This window comes from Miniopterus schreibersii (assembly GCF_964146895.1).
Source record: "Miniopterus schreibersii genome assembly, chromosome: 3".
NCBI classification, from domain to species: Eukaryota; Metazoa; Chordata; class Mammalia; order Chiroptera; family Miniopteridae; genus Miniopterus; species Miniopterus schreibersii.
In genome coordinates this window covers 45,152,900-45,169,555 of record NC_138103.1, presented here as the reverse complement: position 1 = coordinate 45,169,555, position 16,656 = coordinate 45,152,900, and the positions used below count along the sequence as shown (strand labels likewise).

Below are 16,656 nucleotides of genomic sequence, written 5' to 3'. Positions count from 1 at the left end.
CAGTATGCCATTTTTAGCTGAGAAAACTAACGTTTATGTTTTATATATTTAGGTATTTTACAAAAAAGTAGAGTGTTCTAGTCTTGTTTTTATTCAACTCAGCCTTTTCAGAAGTTACTTTTCCTCTCTTTCATTTTTCTCCCCCCACAAAAGCTTGCTTGTCCTCAGTTTTGTTTCAGGGGATCTACTCAGGCAACTTATATAAACTGATACAAACATCAAACCCCCTCCTCATTTGTGTATGCTTATTGTGTTCTGTTTGACTTTCTTGCATAATAACAGTCCTCTCAAAATACGTATAGCAACAAAATCTGTTTTTCATGTGTTTTTCATCTATATGTGTGATTAATTCTTAAGTAGTACAGTGATAACTCAGAAACAATTCTAGCTGTAATAAATGTTTTAAAAACAGAAGTAATACGTACTCTTGATGGAAATTCAGAAATATGTATCATGGAGTCTATGCTTCACAATAACACCCACGTATGGGTTTCAGTGTATATTCTTTGTGATTTAAAAAATATATTCTAATTAGATATCAATGTAATTTCTATTTTATAAAAATTGAGTCACATGGTATTTTTATTCATACTTATTTTTTAAATGACATGTTACATGTTATTTAAAATATGCAACTGACAACAAAATGATCTTTGTAGAAATTTATTCTATACTACTATTTTTTATTGCTTCTTTTGGAATTCACATAAGAGATTGTTAGTAGCAATCTTAGCTCCAAAGAGAAGCCTCTGATTTAAAAGTTAGTCTGAATTCTCTCAGTCATGTTGTTGATAAAGTGTGTAGAAAAAAAACATAAAAATACCCATCTGTATGTGAACTCAACCTCAGGTCATCTGAGCTATAAGAAATTTTTACAGATCTGTACAAGGTCAAATAAAATATTCAGAATTTTGAGTGTGTCAAGAAACAAGTCCTCAACAGTTTTAATGACTGTACTATTCTTGACCTTTAGTTGCTTAATGAGTGCACCATCTTAACATCATTTTAAAATTCATTACTTTATTTTCATCTTTAAGAAGGTGAGCTAATTGGTTTCCATTGTGTTTAGACTCAGAACTTCACCGATTCAGCAATTGCTTTAAAAAAGAGTTGGTATGGATTAGTTTCTTATTTCAGCCCATGAAGAATGCTGCTTGTATTACTCACTGTATTGGTCCATCACAATTACTATGTCAATGGCAGAAAACTGCCTTTAAATTGAAAACTATGTACGTTTTTACATTAAGAAAAGGAGACTGAGAATTCCCATTATTTTATTCACTATTTCTCTGGTTATAGGAGTTACATTAGAAGTTTATATAAGACATGATGGCACTAGTGTCTCATTTGAGATTTCATTCTGTGTGAATCATCATTCTGTGTGAGTCATCTCATTAGTTACCTTCTATTAAACATTGTTCATTTCTAAGCTAAGTTGTCCTACTTGTTGCTTTAACTTTACAGTCACTTTATATGCATTTCGGTCAGTCACACATGTTTATTTATCCAGGCAGTATATGCCAGGCACTGTTCTAGACCCTGGGGATACCGTGATGAACAAAATAAATGTAAACATGTATCGCCCCCTGAGCTCTCGTTTTAGAGGAGATGGAGATAGACAATAAACAGAATAAATACATAGAACGTATATGATGTTAGGTAGTGATCAATTCTAAGGAGGAAAATTCAGTGCGGAAAAGGAGGTAAGAAAGTTAGTTGGGATGAGAAACTGGGTGTTGACTATGGTGTGACCTCACTGAAAAGGTGACATCCGATGACAGACTGGCATTGAGTAGGGGAGCCATTCCCATGTGGCCCTCTGACAAACTGTTTCAAGCGGCAAATGTAACGGCCCTGAGGAAGGAGCCTATACAGTGCGTTTGTAAAACCGCAAGGAGATGGGCGGGCTGCAGTGGAGCGGGGCGGTGGTGACAGGTGAGGGAAGACTGAGGACAGGGCGCAGGTGGTGTATAGAGTCCTGTAGGCCGCGGTGAGGGCTTCGGCTTTTACTCCAAGGGCGGTGAGCGTTTGGAGAAAGCACTGCAATGAGAGATGAGATCCCCTGGCTTCTGTGCCAAGGGCAGACTGGAGGAAGGCAAAGGGAGAACGGTGTACGTATATATTTTTAACTTATTGAGGAATGACTGACAAATGTAATCGCCTGTATTTGAAGTGTTCAGTGTAATGATTTGATCGACTTTGTGGAATGACTACCAAGGTCAAGGTAATTAACGCATCCATTACGTCACATAGTTCACGCCTAACCATTTTTAAGTGAATACTTCAGTAACGTCAAGGGTATTTGCGTTGTTGCGCAACAGTAGTTTTACTTAAATGGAACTTAGTTTGTTGATGAATGTAGTGATGCTGGAGCAATGGCTTTAGATTGATTCCACTTTATTGTTCTTTCTCCAGAATATGTATCGATTTGAAGGCACTGGTTTTTCAAACATTCCTCAGCTTATAGATCATCACTATACCACAAAGCAGGTCATCACTAAGAAGTCAGGTGTCGTTCTGCTGAATCCTATTCCTAAGGTAGGTGCATATGTCATATATAGACATGCTTTTTTTAAAATTTTATTTTATAGAATGCTTTGTGAGTTAACATTTCCCACAGTAAATCAAATTCTTAGGTTTTTTAAGAAGTTTGGAAATGAAAGGGCTTTGTGATTGCTACTCGTACAATGTAGTTGAAACAATTTCCTCGGTTTCGTAACATGGTTGCCTTTTGATTCAATGTTTGTTAGGTTACAAGCGGCCTAGTCCTCCCCCCCCCCCCCCACACTCAGTTTTTCTTGAAAGACTTCAGGCTCTTTTTCACTTTATAAGGTTTAGTCTTTGAAAGATTCAGTGTAAAAAACATTCTAAGATATAAAAATCAAAGAAAATATTCAGAAATCATGAGTAAATTAGAATTCTAACTTTGGGCATTAAGTTTACAATATGTTATAAGTCATTGGACCTTTTTACTCTACTCAAAGGCAGTGAATTATGACTTCCCTCTGTGGAGTAAGGTAGCTGGGTGAGAGACTGTTCTAGGTCATTTTTACCTCTAACATCGATCATGGGACACATTACCTCCAGGTGCTGTAAGAGATTTGCGAGGTAAGGAATGGGTATGAGGAAGGTGTGTGTTTTTAAGGTAACACCTGTGGCCTGGGCCAAAGTGGAGCGATGAAGCCGAGTGGTGCCTGAGCACTTTTGATGTTTCAGGAATTGGGATGGGGTCGGCAGGCGTCCTTTCCTTTCAGGGCTATCTGCTCTGGAGAACAGTGTAGAAGTAGGGAAGTCATAAAACCTATAGCTTAATATTTACTGATTTTATTTTTATATATGTAGGGGTAACTTTTAATATGAACTAAGTGTTATTCCCAAGAATGCTAGTGTATAATTCAGGTTGAGCTAAGGAGATTTAAAAGACAACTGTTATACTTTTTTTTGTTAGTCTAGAACATAATGTCTGTATTTGTACTTGTATTTTATTACTCAGTCTTTACTTACAGGCTGAGCTTAAGAAATTCCTCTCACAGAAGATTTTTACAGCTGCTAAACACTAATTCTGTGACTAAGGCATTGGCCTTCTTGCATAATTTGTAGAATTATGAGATTGGCGCATTCTTTTGTATTTTTTCACCCCCACGCCACCTCCTTTTCCATTTTAATTGCAGAAAACTCTACAAAAATTCCTCTTTAGCCTGGACCAGGTGGGCACATTTTTTTCTCTAGTTAAAAAAAGAAAAAAGTCTATCAATGTTTTCTTTTCCATCAGTGACTAACAGCTATTGTTTTGCAGAATTTTAGGAGCTCTTTAGTTAAGGTCACCTATTCTCATGGCTTTGTTTCCTTTTCTATACCTCAGTGACTTGCAAATTTATATTTCTAGTTCAGATTTATATATTCCCCCAAACTGATGTTTTTCAACTTTTCACCTAAAGCTGAGTTTAGCACCTTTAACTCCAAAATTTGTTCTCCCTTTCTCAGTAAATGGTACCACTATATACTCAGCTGCTCAAACCAAAAACTAGGGGACAACTTTGACATTTTCTCTTCCCCACTGCCCTCCCTCCAGTACTTAGGTGGCAGAGGTTTTGTATACTTAATTGTACATGTGAAAGTATGAATTTCAATTCTGGTATATCTCAGTATGAAGTAAAATTCAGTGAAACGAAGATACTTTTCTACCCATGTTAGGTTAGTGACATATGCAACTGGGTTTTCAGAGATACTGATAACCCGTTTCACAAGCCATCCAGACATTTGCATTGTCTACTTGCCTAGCCAGGTCTAATTTGGGAGACCAAAACCATAAAAAAGGCACACAAAAATGCAGACCTGGACTTGAGTGGGAATATATAATTTCAAATAAAGTTGCATCTCTCACTGTATGAATTTTTCATGATACGAGACCAGATAGATGGAGTAGATTCTCTGGACTGTTCCATGGCTGGTTATTTCTTCCTCCCAAACCCTCAACACTGGCTGTGCAGCTGATTATCTCAGCATTGTACAGCACTAGCTGTGAAAATGACTGTGCACCGAAAGCTATAAAAGATTAAGGGGCTATATGTGATTGTTTTATGAGGTGGAAATTTAAAGTTTATATAGCTATTAACCTGATCTAAAGTACTGATATTTGAAATATGCAAATCATTATCTCTGTTGTAAATATTGTTATGCACTTGATTTAAAGAATCATGTTGCTCTTTTACAAGAAAATCACAAAGCAGAGGTTGTGAAAGTTAGATAATTTTCAATTATGAGCAGAGAACAAACTGATATGGGTTTTGTTATGGTCGTATTATCTGTTATGTATCTTCCTTTGAGAAGTCATTTGTACTCTTATAATTGGAATCTATTTGTTGATTTAATTTGCATAAGAAGTTAATGTCTTTGACCATATAATGTGCTGTAAAACATCTAATTTCCGTCTTGCCAGACTTCATTTTTAGCCTACATAAGGAATGCTATTTTGGTCTCAGTATAATTTCTGTTTATAGCCACTTACTTCTAAGACTCTTCCCATTTATCTCTCTTATCCGTAAAAATATAAAAACATCATCATAATGCCTAACTGGAGGACACAGTGGCCAAAGTAGTCTCTTTCTTATCTTCAGAGGTATAGGAAACTAGAGACAGAGACATAATTTAACTTACGGTAATGAAGCCAGTGGCGCCTAAGACACTCATCCCTTACCCTCTACTGGCTGATTTCTCCTACGCCTCCCAAGGTCTGTAAAGATATGGAAGATGAAAGGCATTGTTATAAACAGGGGTGACTGATCACCCATTTTCATCCTTACATTAGCGACACGTACTTAGTTCAATTTCTGTGCAAATGTCACTTCATCGAGAGGCCTCTTTCTGACCACCATGTGTGAAGTAACACTTCATCTCCTTATATTCCCTTTTCCCCTTTTTAATTTCTCTCTGTCACACCTTTGTGTACCTGACATTATATTATATGATGTATTTAGTTGTGTGTCTCCCCAAGTGAAATGTCAGTTTAATAAGGGCCAGAATTACATTTAGCAATTAGTGCAGCTGTATCAACAGTGCTGACTCATAGTAGGTGTTCAGTAAGTATTTGTTCACAAATTAGATTCATTGAGCAGTTGCTAGGAGCCAGGTACTTGCTGAGCTTTTTATATGCATTATCTCATTTAATCCCCATGTATTCCTATGAAGTATTGTTATTAACCCCATACACTATTATTTTATTAACCCCATACACTATTCTGAATAAGGAACTGAAGCTTACTATGATAAATGACTTGTACAAGATAACATAGCTCATAAGACTCAGAGTTGAGATTCCAGCCCATGTTCTTTTTTTTCTTGTTTTTTAAAATATATCTTTCTTGATTTCTGAGAGAGGAAGGGGGAGGGAGAGAGAGAGGTAGAAACATCAGTGACGAGAGAGTCACTGATCGGCTGCGGCCCACAACCCCAGCATGTGCCCTGACCGGGAATCGAACCCCGATCGCCTGGATCCTAGGTCGACGCTCAACCGCTGAGCCACACCCGGCCGGGCTCGAGCCCATGTTCTTAACCACTGTCTGTCTAGATTGTACAGTCTAGACTTTGGAGACTAGAATAAACTACTTTTTAAGGAACGTGGATGTGGGTTCAAGGAAAAGGAAGTATCTTTGATTGTATAAAATGTTGAATTGGAAAAGATTTTAACATATCAAAAACTATAAGTCTCTATAAAAGGAAAATCATTAAACAGTAATACTGTGTCAGTGATCTGGGATTTTAGGTAACATTTAAGTAAGACTTGATAAAATATAGGTTAGAAAGACATTTGGTTCAACTTTAACATTTCAGTCGTGCCTTGAAAGTTTATTTGCCTTCTTAAATTTAATATTTCTTCAAATGTAGTTGCTTTTAAAAATAAATTTCTTTCTGAATGGGAATTAAAGTTCATGATTAAATTCAGGGGAGTTAGGCAGCGAGCCATTAAGTTGAAACTTTGACAGATGACTTGGCTGCCAGCATAAATCAAGTACCTGTGGCTTTTTATCAGAACTGGTACAGGTTTTGAGAATATTAGAGGCAGATTTTTTGAGAGGAAAGTGAATCTTTTTGGGTCTGACACTACTGACTGGTAAAGAGGAGACAGGTTAGTGGCAACAACATTCATGTTCAGACTCATGTAGACAAACAATAGTTCATAAGAGTGGAAAGCTATATTTTTAATTAGGCTCTCTATTCATTTTTGTAGTTTAAGATTTCTTAAAGACTATTTTACCTTATACTTAAGGTTTGCTTCTCCCAATCTTACTGTTTAATGATTTTCCTTTAATAGAGGCTTTTGACATACTTTTGTTAAAGTCCTTTTCAATTGAACATTTTAAGGAATTTAAGAGACTTCCATTTCTTTAAATCTACATCCATGTGCCTTAAGTCCTTAATCATTTAATTAGATTATTAAAATAAATTTAAAATTTTAGTAAAGAGAAGATTGGAAAATATGTGTGATTCAGTACTTATCCCTTTAGCAGTTACTCACTCTGTGCTGGACAGTGTCCTGGGTTATGACAGGGTGTAGTACATGCTGCGAAGATGAAGTAGGTCAAGGAGAGGCGGAGCTGAGTGTGACAATGAGGGCAGGCTTGTGTGCTGTGTGTAGGGGAGGGCTGCTTTTTTAAAACATTGTGATCAAAGAAGGCCTCCTAATGAACTCTGAGGGGAAATGTGAACTAGACCAAGGCGTTATCTGTATGGTGTTATGCAGGGGTAATTGTAAAAGTACTTACTTAACACTTAGTACAACGTGAAAATTAACTGAAGAGAACAGGTGCCAAATGTAAACTGGTGGAGCCGTAGTGGTGTTTATTGACTGAAGATCCTCCAGGAGTGTCTGCGGAGTGATCCTTGGTGTAACCACAGGGGCCACCATGGCAGAAACAGTGGTAGAAGGAGAGAGTGATGGGAGATGAGCAGAAATTTGGAGTAAGTTAATATATATTAATCTTAAAAGGTCAATTGTTTATTATATGATTCAAGAAATTCATTTGAGTAGAAACTCAGCATAAAATCTTACAAGTTTTTATAATGGGTCTCTCAAAAACCAAAAATTTGTGTTTAATAGTATGAGTGAATTTCAAGGGAAAATTTTTGTAGTAATATGGCCATCTAAATAAGAGTAAAACCCCTGATTTTAATTTCCAAGATATTTTCCCCCCAGTCATTTTTCCCCCATACCACCAAGCAATTGACTCAATTCTGACACAGTCTTCCTGGAGATAGAGTGTGATCCCACAGATTATAGGCTTAGTCCCACAAGATACCCCCCCCAAACTTCGGACACCAATCACTTGCCCAGGTTATCACCTGTGCTTCTGACCAACTAGTTCATAGATTGGAGGTTCTGGTGACCCCCTCCTTGGGTTTGATTAATTTGCTAGAGTGGCTCACAAAGCTCAGAGAATCGTTTTACTTGATGACCACTTTATTACAAAAGGATATAACTCAGGAACAGTCTGATGGAAGAGATGCACAGGGCAAAGTTGTGGGAAGGAGCACGGAGCTTTCACGTTCTCTCCAGGCACCCCACTTTCCCTGATCCCCATGCCTGCCTCCGCCAACCTGGAAGCTCTCCGAAGCCAGCCCTTTTGGATTTCTATGTAGTTTCTATGAAATATACACAGTGGTACCTGGGTTTTGGAATGTGCTCCGTTCTGGAAGACTTCGAGTTCTGAGACGCTGGAAAACCGAGGGATCCACAGCTGACAGCAGGATCCTGCCCTCAGCAGAAGCCACGTGGCATGTTCGACTTCCGAGGCGTGTTCGAAAACCGAAGCATTGCCGTCCTGGTTTACGGGCGTTTGTAAACCGAAATGTTCGCCAACGGAGATGTTCGAAAAACGAGGTACCACTGTAGTTTAAGTTCATAGCCACAATTGATCAAATCATTGGCCACTGGTGATTGAACTCAATCTCCAGCCTCTCTCCCCTCCGCAGAGTTCAGGGGCTGGGACTGAAGGCTCCACCTCTACCCACAAAGTTGGCTCCCGGGCAACCAGCCTCCATCCTACGTCGCTGAGGGGCTTTCCAAAAGTCGCCTCAGTCATGTGGCAAAAGACACCTTTATGGCTCTCAGCGCTTAGGAATTTTCAGGATTTTTAGGAGCTGTACCAAAAAAGCGGTTTAAAACCAAATTTAATTTCTTACTGTGTCTCAATATTACACTCATTAGTATTATTTTTGGAGGCATCTACCTAGTGGTGCTTTTGCAGTTAATCCTCTTATGTTGTCATTTGTATGGGGTTTTTAAAATGTGCTGTGTGTTTAAAATTTGTAGCTAAGAGTGATTCTTTTTTATCTCTTGAAAATGAGATAATTAAATATTATGTCAAATTAGATTTCCAGTAAGGGAAACCTATAATTTGGAAAAAAGTTTTAGTCTAGAATACCCACTCTTTAATTGCATCTTTCAGATCAATTATTAGGTGTATTGAGAGAGGAAGAGCACAAAAAATTACAAAATGTTCTCCTTAGGACATTCATCAACAGTATATAAATCTCCATGCTGACCTCCAGTTTGAGAAAAGAGAACTTAATTTTAAATGCCAGTTTTCAGCACTACCAGCCACGTAATCTGGGACAAGTCAGCCAGCCTGCTAAAGTCATCTTCAGCCTACGGTAACTTCCCATAGTTGTAAAGATCATGTGAGAAAATCTGTGTATATACTTTGGAAATTGTAAAATACCACATACCTTCTTACTTAAAAACTTCTTCAGAGGACAAGTAAATCAGAACAGAAGTCAAATTTGGAAGATTTTAAATTGTGAAGGAAGAAAAAAAAATTTATTGAGTACATAGTGCGTTGATAGCACCCTACCACTCTGATTTTATGAAATATTTTCAACAACTATGAATTGAGTGTCAGTACTATGCCCATTATTAGGTGAGGAAACTCAGAGATTATAACTTACCCATATCACATTTCTTATAAATTTCAGAGTGGTGATTTGAAACTGGTTCTGTTCTATTCATCTTTTTAACTACAATCCCAGCTAGCATAAGTTATAATGTCTAGTCTCAGTAATTTCAGTAGTTCAACAACAGTTTTTTCCCAAACTCCAGTATTCTAACCCAAGGATGTAACAGTGAACTTGACAGTTATGGTCTCATCCCTTATGAAACTTACGAAACAGTCTAGGAGGAGCTATATAGCATGTTGTGCCAAGGGAAATACATGTAATTTTGAATATTTAACCTTCATTTAGCATACTGTGGGGAGTCAAAATAAACTTGGATTTTAGGCTTGATCCATTTAATCAAATAAAAGAACCTTGTCGCAATACATATAACATATAGACTGCCTTTCAGTTTTTTATCTCGAACTTTACCAGCAGATATTTTGAGGAGCAGCAGTTGTTAACCTAAAAGCAAAAGGCAAAACTGAGAGATAACAAGAGTTTACTTGAGAGCCAAAGAATAGCTATTTGGGCAGCACTGATTCAGGCAGAAACCCAAATAGTGTTTCACTTTGGGGTGAAGGCCAAGGATTTTTATGAGAAAGAGAAGGGGAATAATTACATGAATAGAAGAGAGGAATTTCTATAGGTGATAGATAAGTCAAGGAAGGAATTTCTAAAAAAAATGCAAATAAGTTGAGTTATGCTTTAGCTGTATATGGCGATGGCAGTTCTAAAGGTTATCTTTAGTTTTCAGTCTAGTAGTTAGAATGTTTGCTTTCCTCTTTGCTTGGTAAACAATTGTTTGGAATACAATGTTGGTTTGGCCCAGTCCAAAAGTTATTTTGCCCAATTTAAATATTCCAGGAGAGTTGAGGAATTGGACGTGCAAGGCAGTTGCTCTGCAGTGGTAGATCTGACTCCATTTTGGAGTGACTCTATTTACATTATTTTTCAGTCAATGTTACACTCAAAAAATTAATAGACCTTGGAGACCACTAAAGTTTAAGTGATCTCGTAAGGGGGTTTTATCTATAAGCCTACCTCAAACTTTCTTAAGCATCATGACATTTTTAGTCTGAAGAGCCAGGTTTTTTGGTAATGTGTTCCTTATACAGTGGTACCTCAGTTTTCAAATGTCTCTGTTGGCGAACATTTTGGTTTACGAACGCCAGAAACCCAGAAGGAAATACTTCGGTTTTCGAACACGCCTCGAAGTGGAACCTGCCCCGCGGCTTCCGCTGAGGGCAGGATCCTGAGGCCCAGCTGTGGGCTGTGGATCCCTCAGTTTTTCGAACATTTCAGAACTTGAACGGTCTCCGGAACAGAGCACGTTTGAAAACCGAGGTGCCTCTGTATTTGTTATCTACCTTATAAATATTTGAGGGATACTGGGAATTGGAAGATAAGACCCAAGAGGTTAAAAGAATAAGTCTTTGGAATTTTTTTAATGCAGGTTGAAGGACAGGATTTGGCATTTATATCACGAACATTTCATCATTTTATAGCATTTATAAAACCTTCTATATGCATGGACTCCGGAACCATGTAGAAGTATATAAGAAAGTGTATAAGAGGTTTTCTGAAATCTTCTATGAAAGGTTTGAAAATGGTTGCATAAGTTAGCATTTTCCCCCTGTTGGAAACCAGAGCAAAAAGAACAACAACAAAAACTTAAATATCCATAAGCTATATTTTTCATGACACTAGGAGCCATGTATAGTGTGCAGACTTCAAGGTACATGTTGAGATAGCGAAAGCACCTTAAATTGGGCAGAAGCTGTATAGCATAAAGTTAAGAGACGATATCAAAGAACTCACGTGCAGTAGATTTTACCAAGCTTCAGCAAGTGTATCTGTTGAAAGTGAGGATGTCACCCTAAAGTTCAAGGCTATATTCCTTGCTTGTATCAATGGATGTGTTAAGTGAGCGAGGGAATAAAAATTTACACATAACTTAAATGATACAGCCAAAGCTGAACTTGAAGGAAAACTCAGAGCCTTAAATACACCATACTTACATCAATAAAACAAAAAGAATGAAATAAATAAGTGTTCAATTCAAAAAATTAGGAAAAAAATTCATGATTAAATGAAAGAAAGCAGAAGAAAGGTATTATAAAGATAAAACCATAAAGGAATGAATTAGAAAAAGGGAAAACAATACATATAATAACTGCTTTAAAAAAGATCAGTACATGATCAAAATGCCTGCTCATGTAATCAAGAAAAACTCCTACTACAAAAGGGCAAAGGTCTTTAATATACAAGCTTTAGAAATTAATAAAGAGAACCAAATAGAAGTTGGCAATGAACATGAATGGATAGTTCAAAAACTAAAAATACAAATGGCTTTTAAAGATATGACAGGTAATTACCTCACTCAGAATGAGGAAAATTAAAGCTATAATGAGATATTTTTTTCACCTATCAGATTGGCATAAATTCACAGTCTGTAATTCACTTTCTTGGCATAGATATGCAGAAAAAGGCCCTTATATAATTTCAGAATGGAAGTATAAATTAGAAAAACCTCTGTAGAAGGCAATTTGACAGAATCGATAAAAATGATAAAATATGTATACCTTTGACTTAGCAATAATGCTATAATTTATCCTTAGTTATATTTGTGTGTATATGAAATGATGTTAGTACAAGGTAATGGGGCACAGGGCAGGCCACCCCAAAATATGCCAGTTCGGCATACTGATTATTTTGAATTGAAGTTATTTAAATAAAGCCTGTGCAAAAGGGACACTCTGACCTTTCTTTTTGTCTCTAAAAGCAGAAAATAAATCTCCCATGTGAAAGGTGCCTTTTCTGCACCAGCAGGTAGAGATATATTCTTATACCAGGAGATAGGGAATTCAGGGCTGTGAGGGCTATGTAGACAAACTGCTTAGATTCTTGACTAATTAAGCATCCAAGCCTATATTTTTTTGTCATGTCAGTTCCTCACAAATTTGTGGCTTCTTTGTCTAGAAAATATAAAAACTGCCTGCTTTGGTCATTTTGGAGGACCGTACCTATCAGAACTTCATACATATGTATGAAATGAAATTTGATTTCTGCAGTTAATCTGTTTCATGTCAATTTATTTCTTAAACCAGCCACTATGAAGTAAGAAAGATAAAGAGGGAAAATTTCCCCCTCCCTGACAAAGATTAGTCATTGCAGCATTGTTTGTAATATGAGGAGATTTAAAATAATTAAAATGTTCATTGATAGTTCAGTTAAATCAATTATGGTGCCTCTTTCAATGGAGTATGCGACTGGGGAAGCTCTGTATGTACTGATCGGAGAGAGTTCCAAGATATATTGTTACTAAATGGAAGTGGCTATAAAACAGACTTTGTTTGATGTTATTTTTATATAAAAAGATTGGGGAGTATAAGATTATATGTCTGAATTTGCTTTTACATGACAAAGAAACTTTTACAATATACTAAAGAGACTTATAAGAATGATGATGTGTAACCGAGGTTACATGTTTGGGGAGGGTTTGAAGTTGGCCGCACAGGGAAACTTTTTAATTGAAACCATGGCACCTGCCCTCAAACAGTTATAATTTTTCAGGGAGATGCCTTATTGGAAAATTATTGCTAAAATGATAAGATGTTCATGTTATATATTGGAAAGTAGAAAAAGCAATTTATAAAATAGTATTATACTACTATTCTATTTTCAAAAAATGTAATGCATATGTACATATACATTGGAAAAGTTGAAAGGTTATACTCCAGAATATTATGATTATTTTAGGTTGGAGCAATCCTGGGTAACTTTTTTAAGTGTAGCTTAAAATTTTTTTCATTGAACATGTTATTTTTGCAGTGTTTTAAGTTTTTCTAAAACTATATTATATGATATTTAGTAGAACACTATAAAGCAGTATTTTTAAAACTTTTTTCATAATGCATAAAGAAATTGCATTTTATATTGAGCCCCAGGACATTCGTAATTGTGAGTGTTGATATGTATATGCATATGAAAATGAAACAACTTTTACAAGACAACTTTTTATGTTTCATACATCTGATGTGTTCTATTATATTTTTATAAAGTCTACATTAAAAAAGTTGATTTTATGGACCTCAATTTGAAAAATACTTATATAAAGGATTTTTAAAAATTAATAAAATTGATTTTTTAAAGTAGCAATACAATATGTGTTATAAGAATTCATAAGAGGAACAAATGGCCTGGAAGTGGTTCATAGAGGAAAATGGACTTGAAGTAGTTCTTGAGGATAAGCGGGAGTAAGGAAATTACTTGGGGTTATGATAAGGGACTAACCTAAAACATGGGGCATTCTAAGACTTTTTAAGGAACATAAGATCAGTTTGACATAAGCAGATGGATTAGAAAGATGAGTAATTGGAAAGTTTAGCTTAAAGTCAGATGTTTGAAAGCCTTGAATATCAGGATTAGGATTATCTATGGAAAATGACATTCTACTGCAGGTTTATAAGCAAAGGGTGAATGCGAGCTGAACACATCTAAAGTGTAGTTGGTGAAATCACATACCTCCCTAAAATATTGAAGCCTATCTAGACTTTTAATTGCTTAAAAAAAGTCATTTATTGGCACATTTAAAAAACAAAGAAATCAAATTTCATTTTACTGTGTTTCACAGAGAATTTGTGTCGCCATAACCAAATTATATTAAAGTGCAGAAATGCTAAAATAGAAATAGAAACAAATTTATCAATACCAAGGAAAAATAAGTAATGGTGGAAATTTAACATCAGTAAATAAAATACAAAATATAGGATCTTAAATACCTGCAATAATTTCTGTATTGAGCTTGAAATTTAGGTGTAAACTGTTATAGAAAAAGAGTTAATTAATTTTGCGATTAGAGAAAAGGAAGGATATTAATTTGTTTACAGCAAAGTTTTACTGCCAATAAATTTTAAGAGAAATTTCTTTCTTGGGATTTTTTGCTATAACAGTGTCCTTAATAACATTTCTACAAAAGTTTAAGAACATTGTTTGTTGCTTTTAGTGTCCTTCGATAATAGCCAAGGGCATGATATTAAAATTCAACTTAATAAAGAACATTATGTATTAGCATTTTTCTCTATTTTCAATTTTTACTGCATAGAGTAGTAAATCCAGATTTATGATAAAAATATTAATAAATTAGCATTAAATACATTAGAAAGTTTAAATAAATACCAGAATATCAAAAGATACACCTATGACATTTACAAAAATTTCATCTTAATTGTATACTTGAACAATTTAACATTTATCAAAGTTGGTAGAAGATCCACACACTGAGGAAAAATACCTTAAACATGGAATTGTGTAGTGTTGAAATATTGCTGCTTTCATTCACACTTTGACCTTGTGAAAAAAAAAAAAAGTCCACATATGTTTTGCCAATATTTTTTATTTATTTTATTTTATTTTATTTTATTTTATTTTATTTTATTTTATTATTTTATTTTATTTTATTTTATTTTATTTTATTATTTTATTTTATTTTATTTTATTTTATTATTTTATTTATTTTTATTTTATATTGTAAATTGTCAGTTCTAAATAATTTAATGGAGGGTCGCTTATCTCCTTTAATGTCTCTTATCGAATTGTGAAATTAAGACATTGAGACCATATTTGATATCCTAAAATCCCCAGAGTACAATGGACAAAGATAGTGAAATCTAGAAAGGAAGAAAAGTCTTTACTGAGTCTCTTCAGTCACCTTACCCGTCTTCCCTGTGACTACTCCCCTCCTCTGCCCCACAGCCTGCAACCTACAAAAAATTCAATAATAAGGTAGAAAACCTCTGATGATGATGTGTAATTTCTATTTATTATTAGTCAACTTTATTTAATGCAGATATTCATAAAGTATTCCATGAAAGTGTCATCTTCCTCTGTGCTCACGTTGAATTCTCCAGTAAGACAGTACTTACTTTATCAGTCTGCAGTAATTGTTAGTTTTCTGTGTCTGACATTCCCATTAGATAATCAGCTCCTTGAGAACAATCAGGATTTTTTTTTTCTCATTTTTACGTATCTCACAATGTCTAATCCATAATTCAGTGAATATTTGATGTTATTTTTGAGAAGATCTGGACATTTAATAAATGCTTTATATATTTGAAAAAAATGTGATAACCAAGACTTTAATATTTTTTTAGAACAACAGAAATTTTAGCTTTTAATGTTTCCAAAGTGGAGCACGGTTTAGATTTATGAATGAGATCCCTTTGGAAATAAAATATATTTTGTTTCAGTTTCATTTGTTGAATAATTTATTTTTTGTATTTTGACTTTCTTTTATTGCTTTGTATTAGAAGTTACTGTTTCATGTAGTTATGCTCCTACAACTTCATAAATAAAGTATAGAGTAAGCTGGCACACTCTTATTCAGCTTATCTGTATTTTATAATACTGGGAACTACATTTGATTGGTTTCATTAAATTCATTTGACACCTTGACGAGATTGCTTTCTGATATTAACTTTAAAGTAGTGAAGCCTTCTTCTATAATATTTAATATTCCTTATTTATTTGCATATTACTGCTCTGTATTAAACCATTTCAAGAGTGAAAATGAAATACAAGAACAGAACAGGCATTACTTGCTTGTTTTCACTTTTTTAAAAGAACCATTTATCTTTCTTGACCATATTAACCAAATTAGTGTTCACCTGCTACGTTGTCCTTGAAGGAACAATTTAATTATGCCACAAAGACTTGTCCCACATCCTGCTTTACTTTATGTAGACTAAATTTGCATGCTAAGAATTTTAATGACATTAAAATTACAGGGCTTAAGTGAGAAAGACCAAGGACATTAAAAAGATATCTTCAGTGATTTTTAAAAATGGAAAGCCTCATTCATATATAAGCCTTAGAGAAAATGAAATTTTAAGTTCTTTCTTGTTATTTATGTAACAAATGATATATATTAAAACTAGACCAAAGATAAAGTCATGTAACAGAAATACCCCTACAGAAAAATTGTAGTCTTGTGGATATCCTTGAACCTTGATTGATGACTATTTAATGAGCAATAGAATCAAGATCAGCATCAATTTGTTGTTATAACTTATTGTATGTCTGTCAGTAGTAAAGGACCCTCGTGTTTCAGTCATGGCCCTCACAGTTATGTGGTCTTACCATTTGAGATGTTTCCTAATGGTAGACTCAAGAGGTATGATTTTACCAAGACTGTCTAGTAATGCTGTATTCTCTTTTACATAATTA

The 16,656-nt window shown here is 35.0% G+C and overlaps 1 protein-coding gene across 6 annotated transcripts in view; it reads left to right on the top strand.

Moving 5' to 3' along the window:
- The window catches only part of FER (FER tyrosine kinase), a 315,987-nt gene that overhangs the window by 145,273 nt on the left and 154,058 nt on the right, over positions 1 to 16,656 (top strand). For all 6 annotated transcript variants that reach the window (XR_013998437.1, XR_013998438.1, XM_081132190.1 and 3 more), the window contains one exon: positions 2,416 to 2,538. Coding sequence is in view for 4 of the 6 variants with exons in the window: in XM_081132190.1 (XP_080988316.1) it covers positions 2,416 to 2,538 (123 nt within the window). In the remaining 2 variants the exon portion in view is untranslated. The remainder of the gene's footprint in view (positions 1 to 2,415; positions 2,539 to 16,656) is intronic.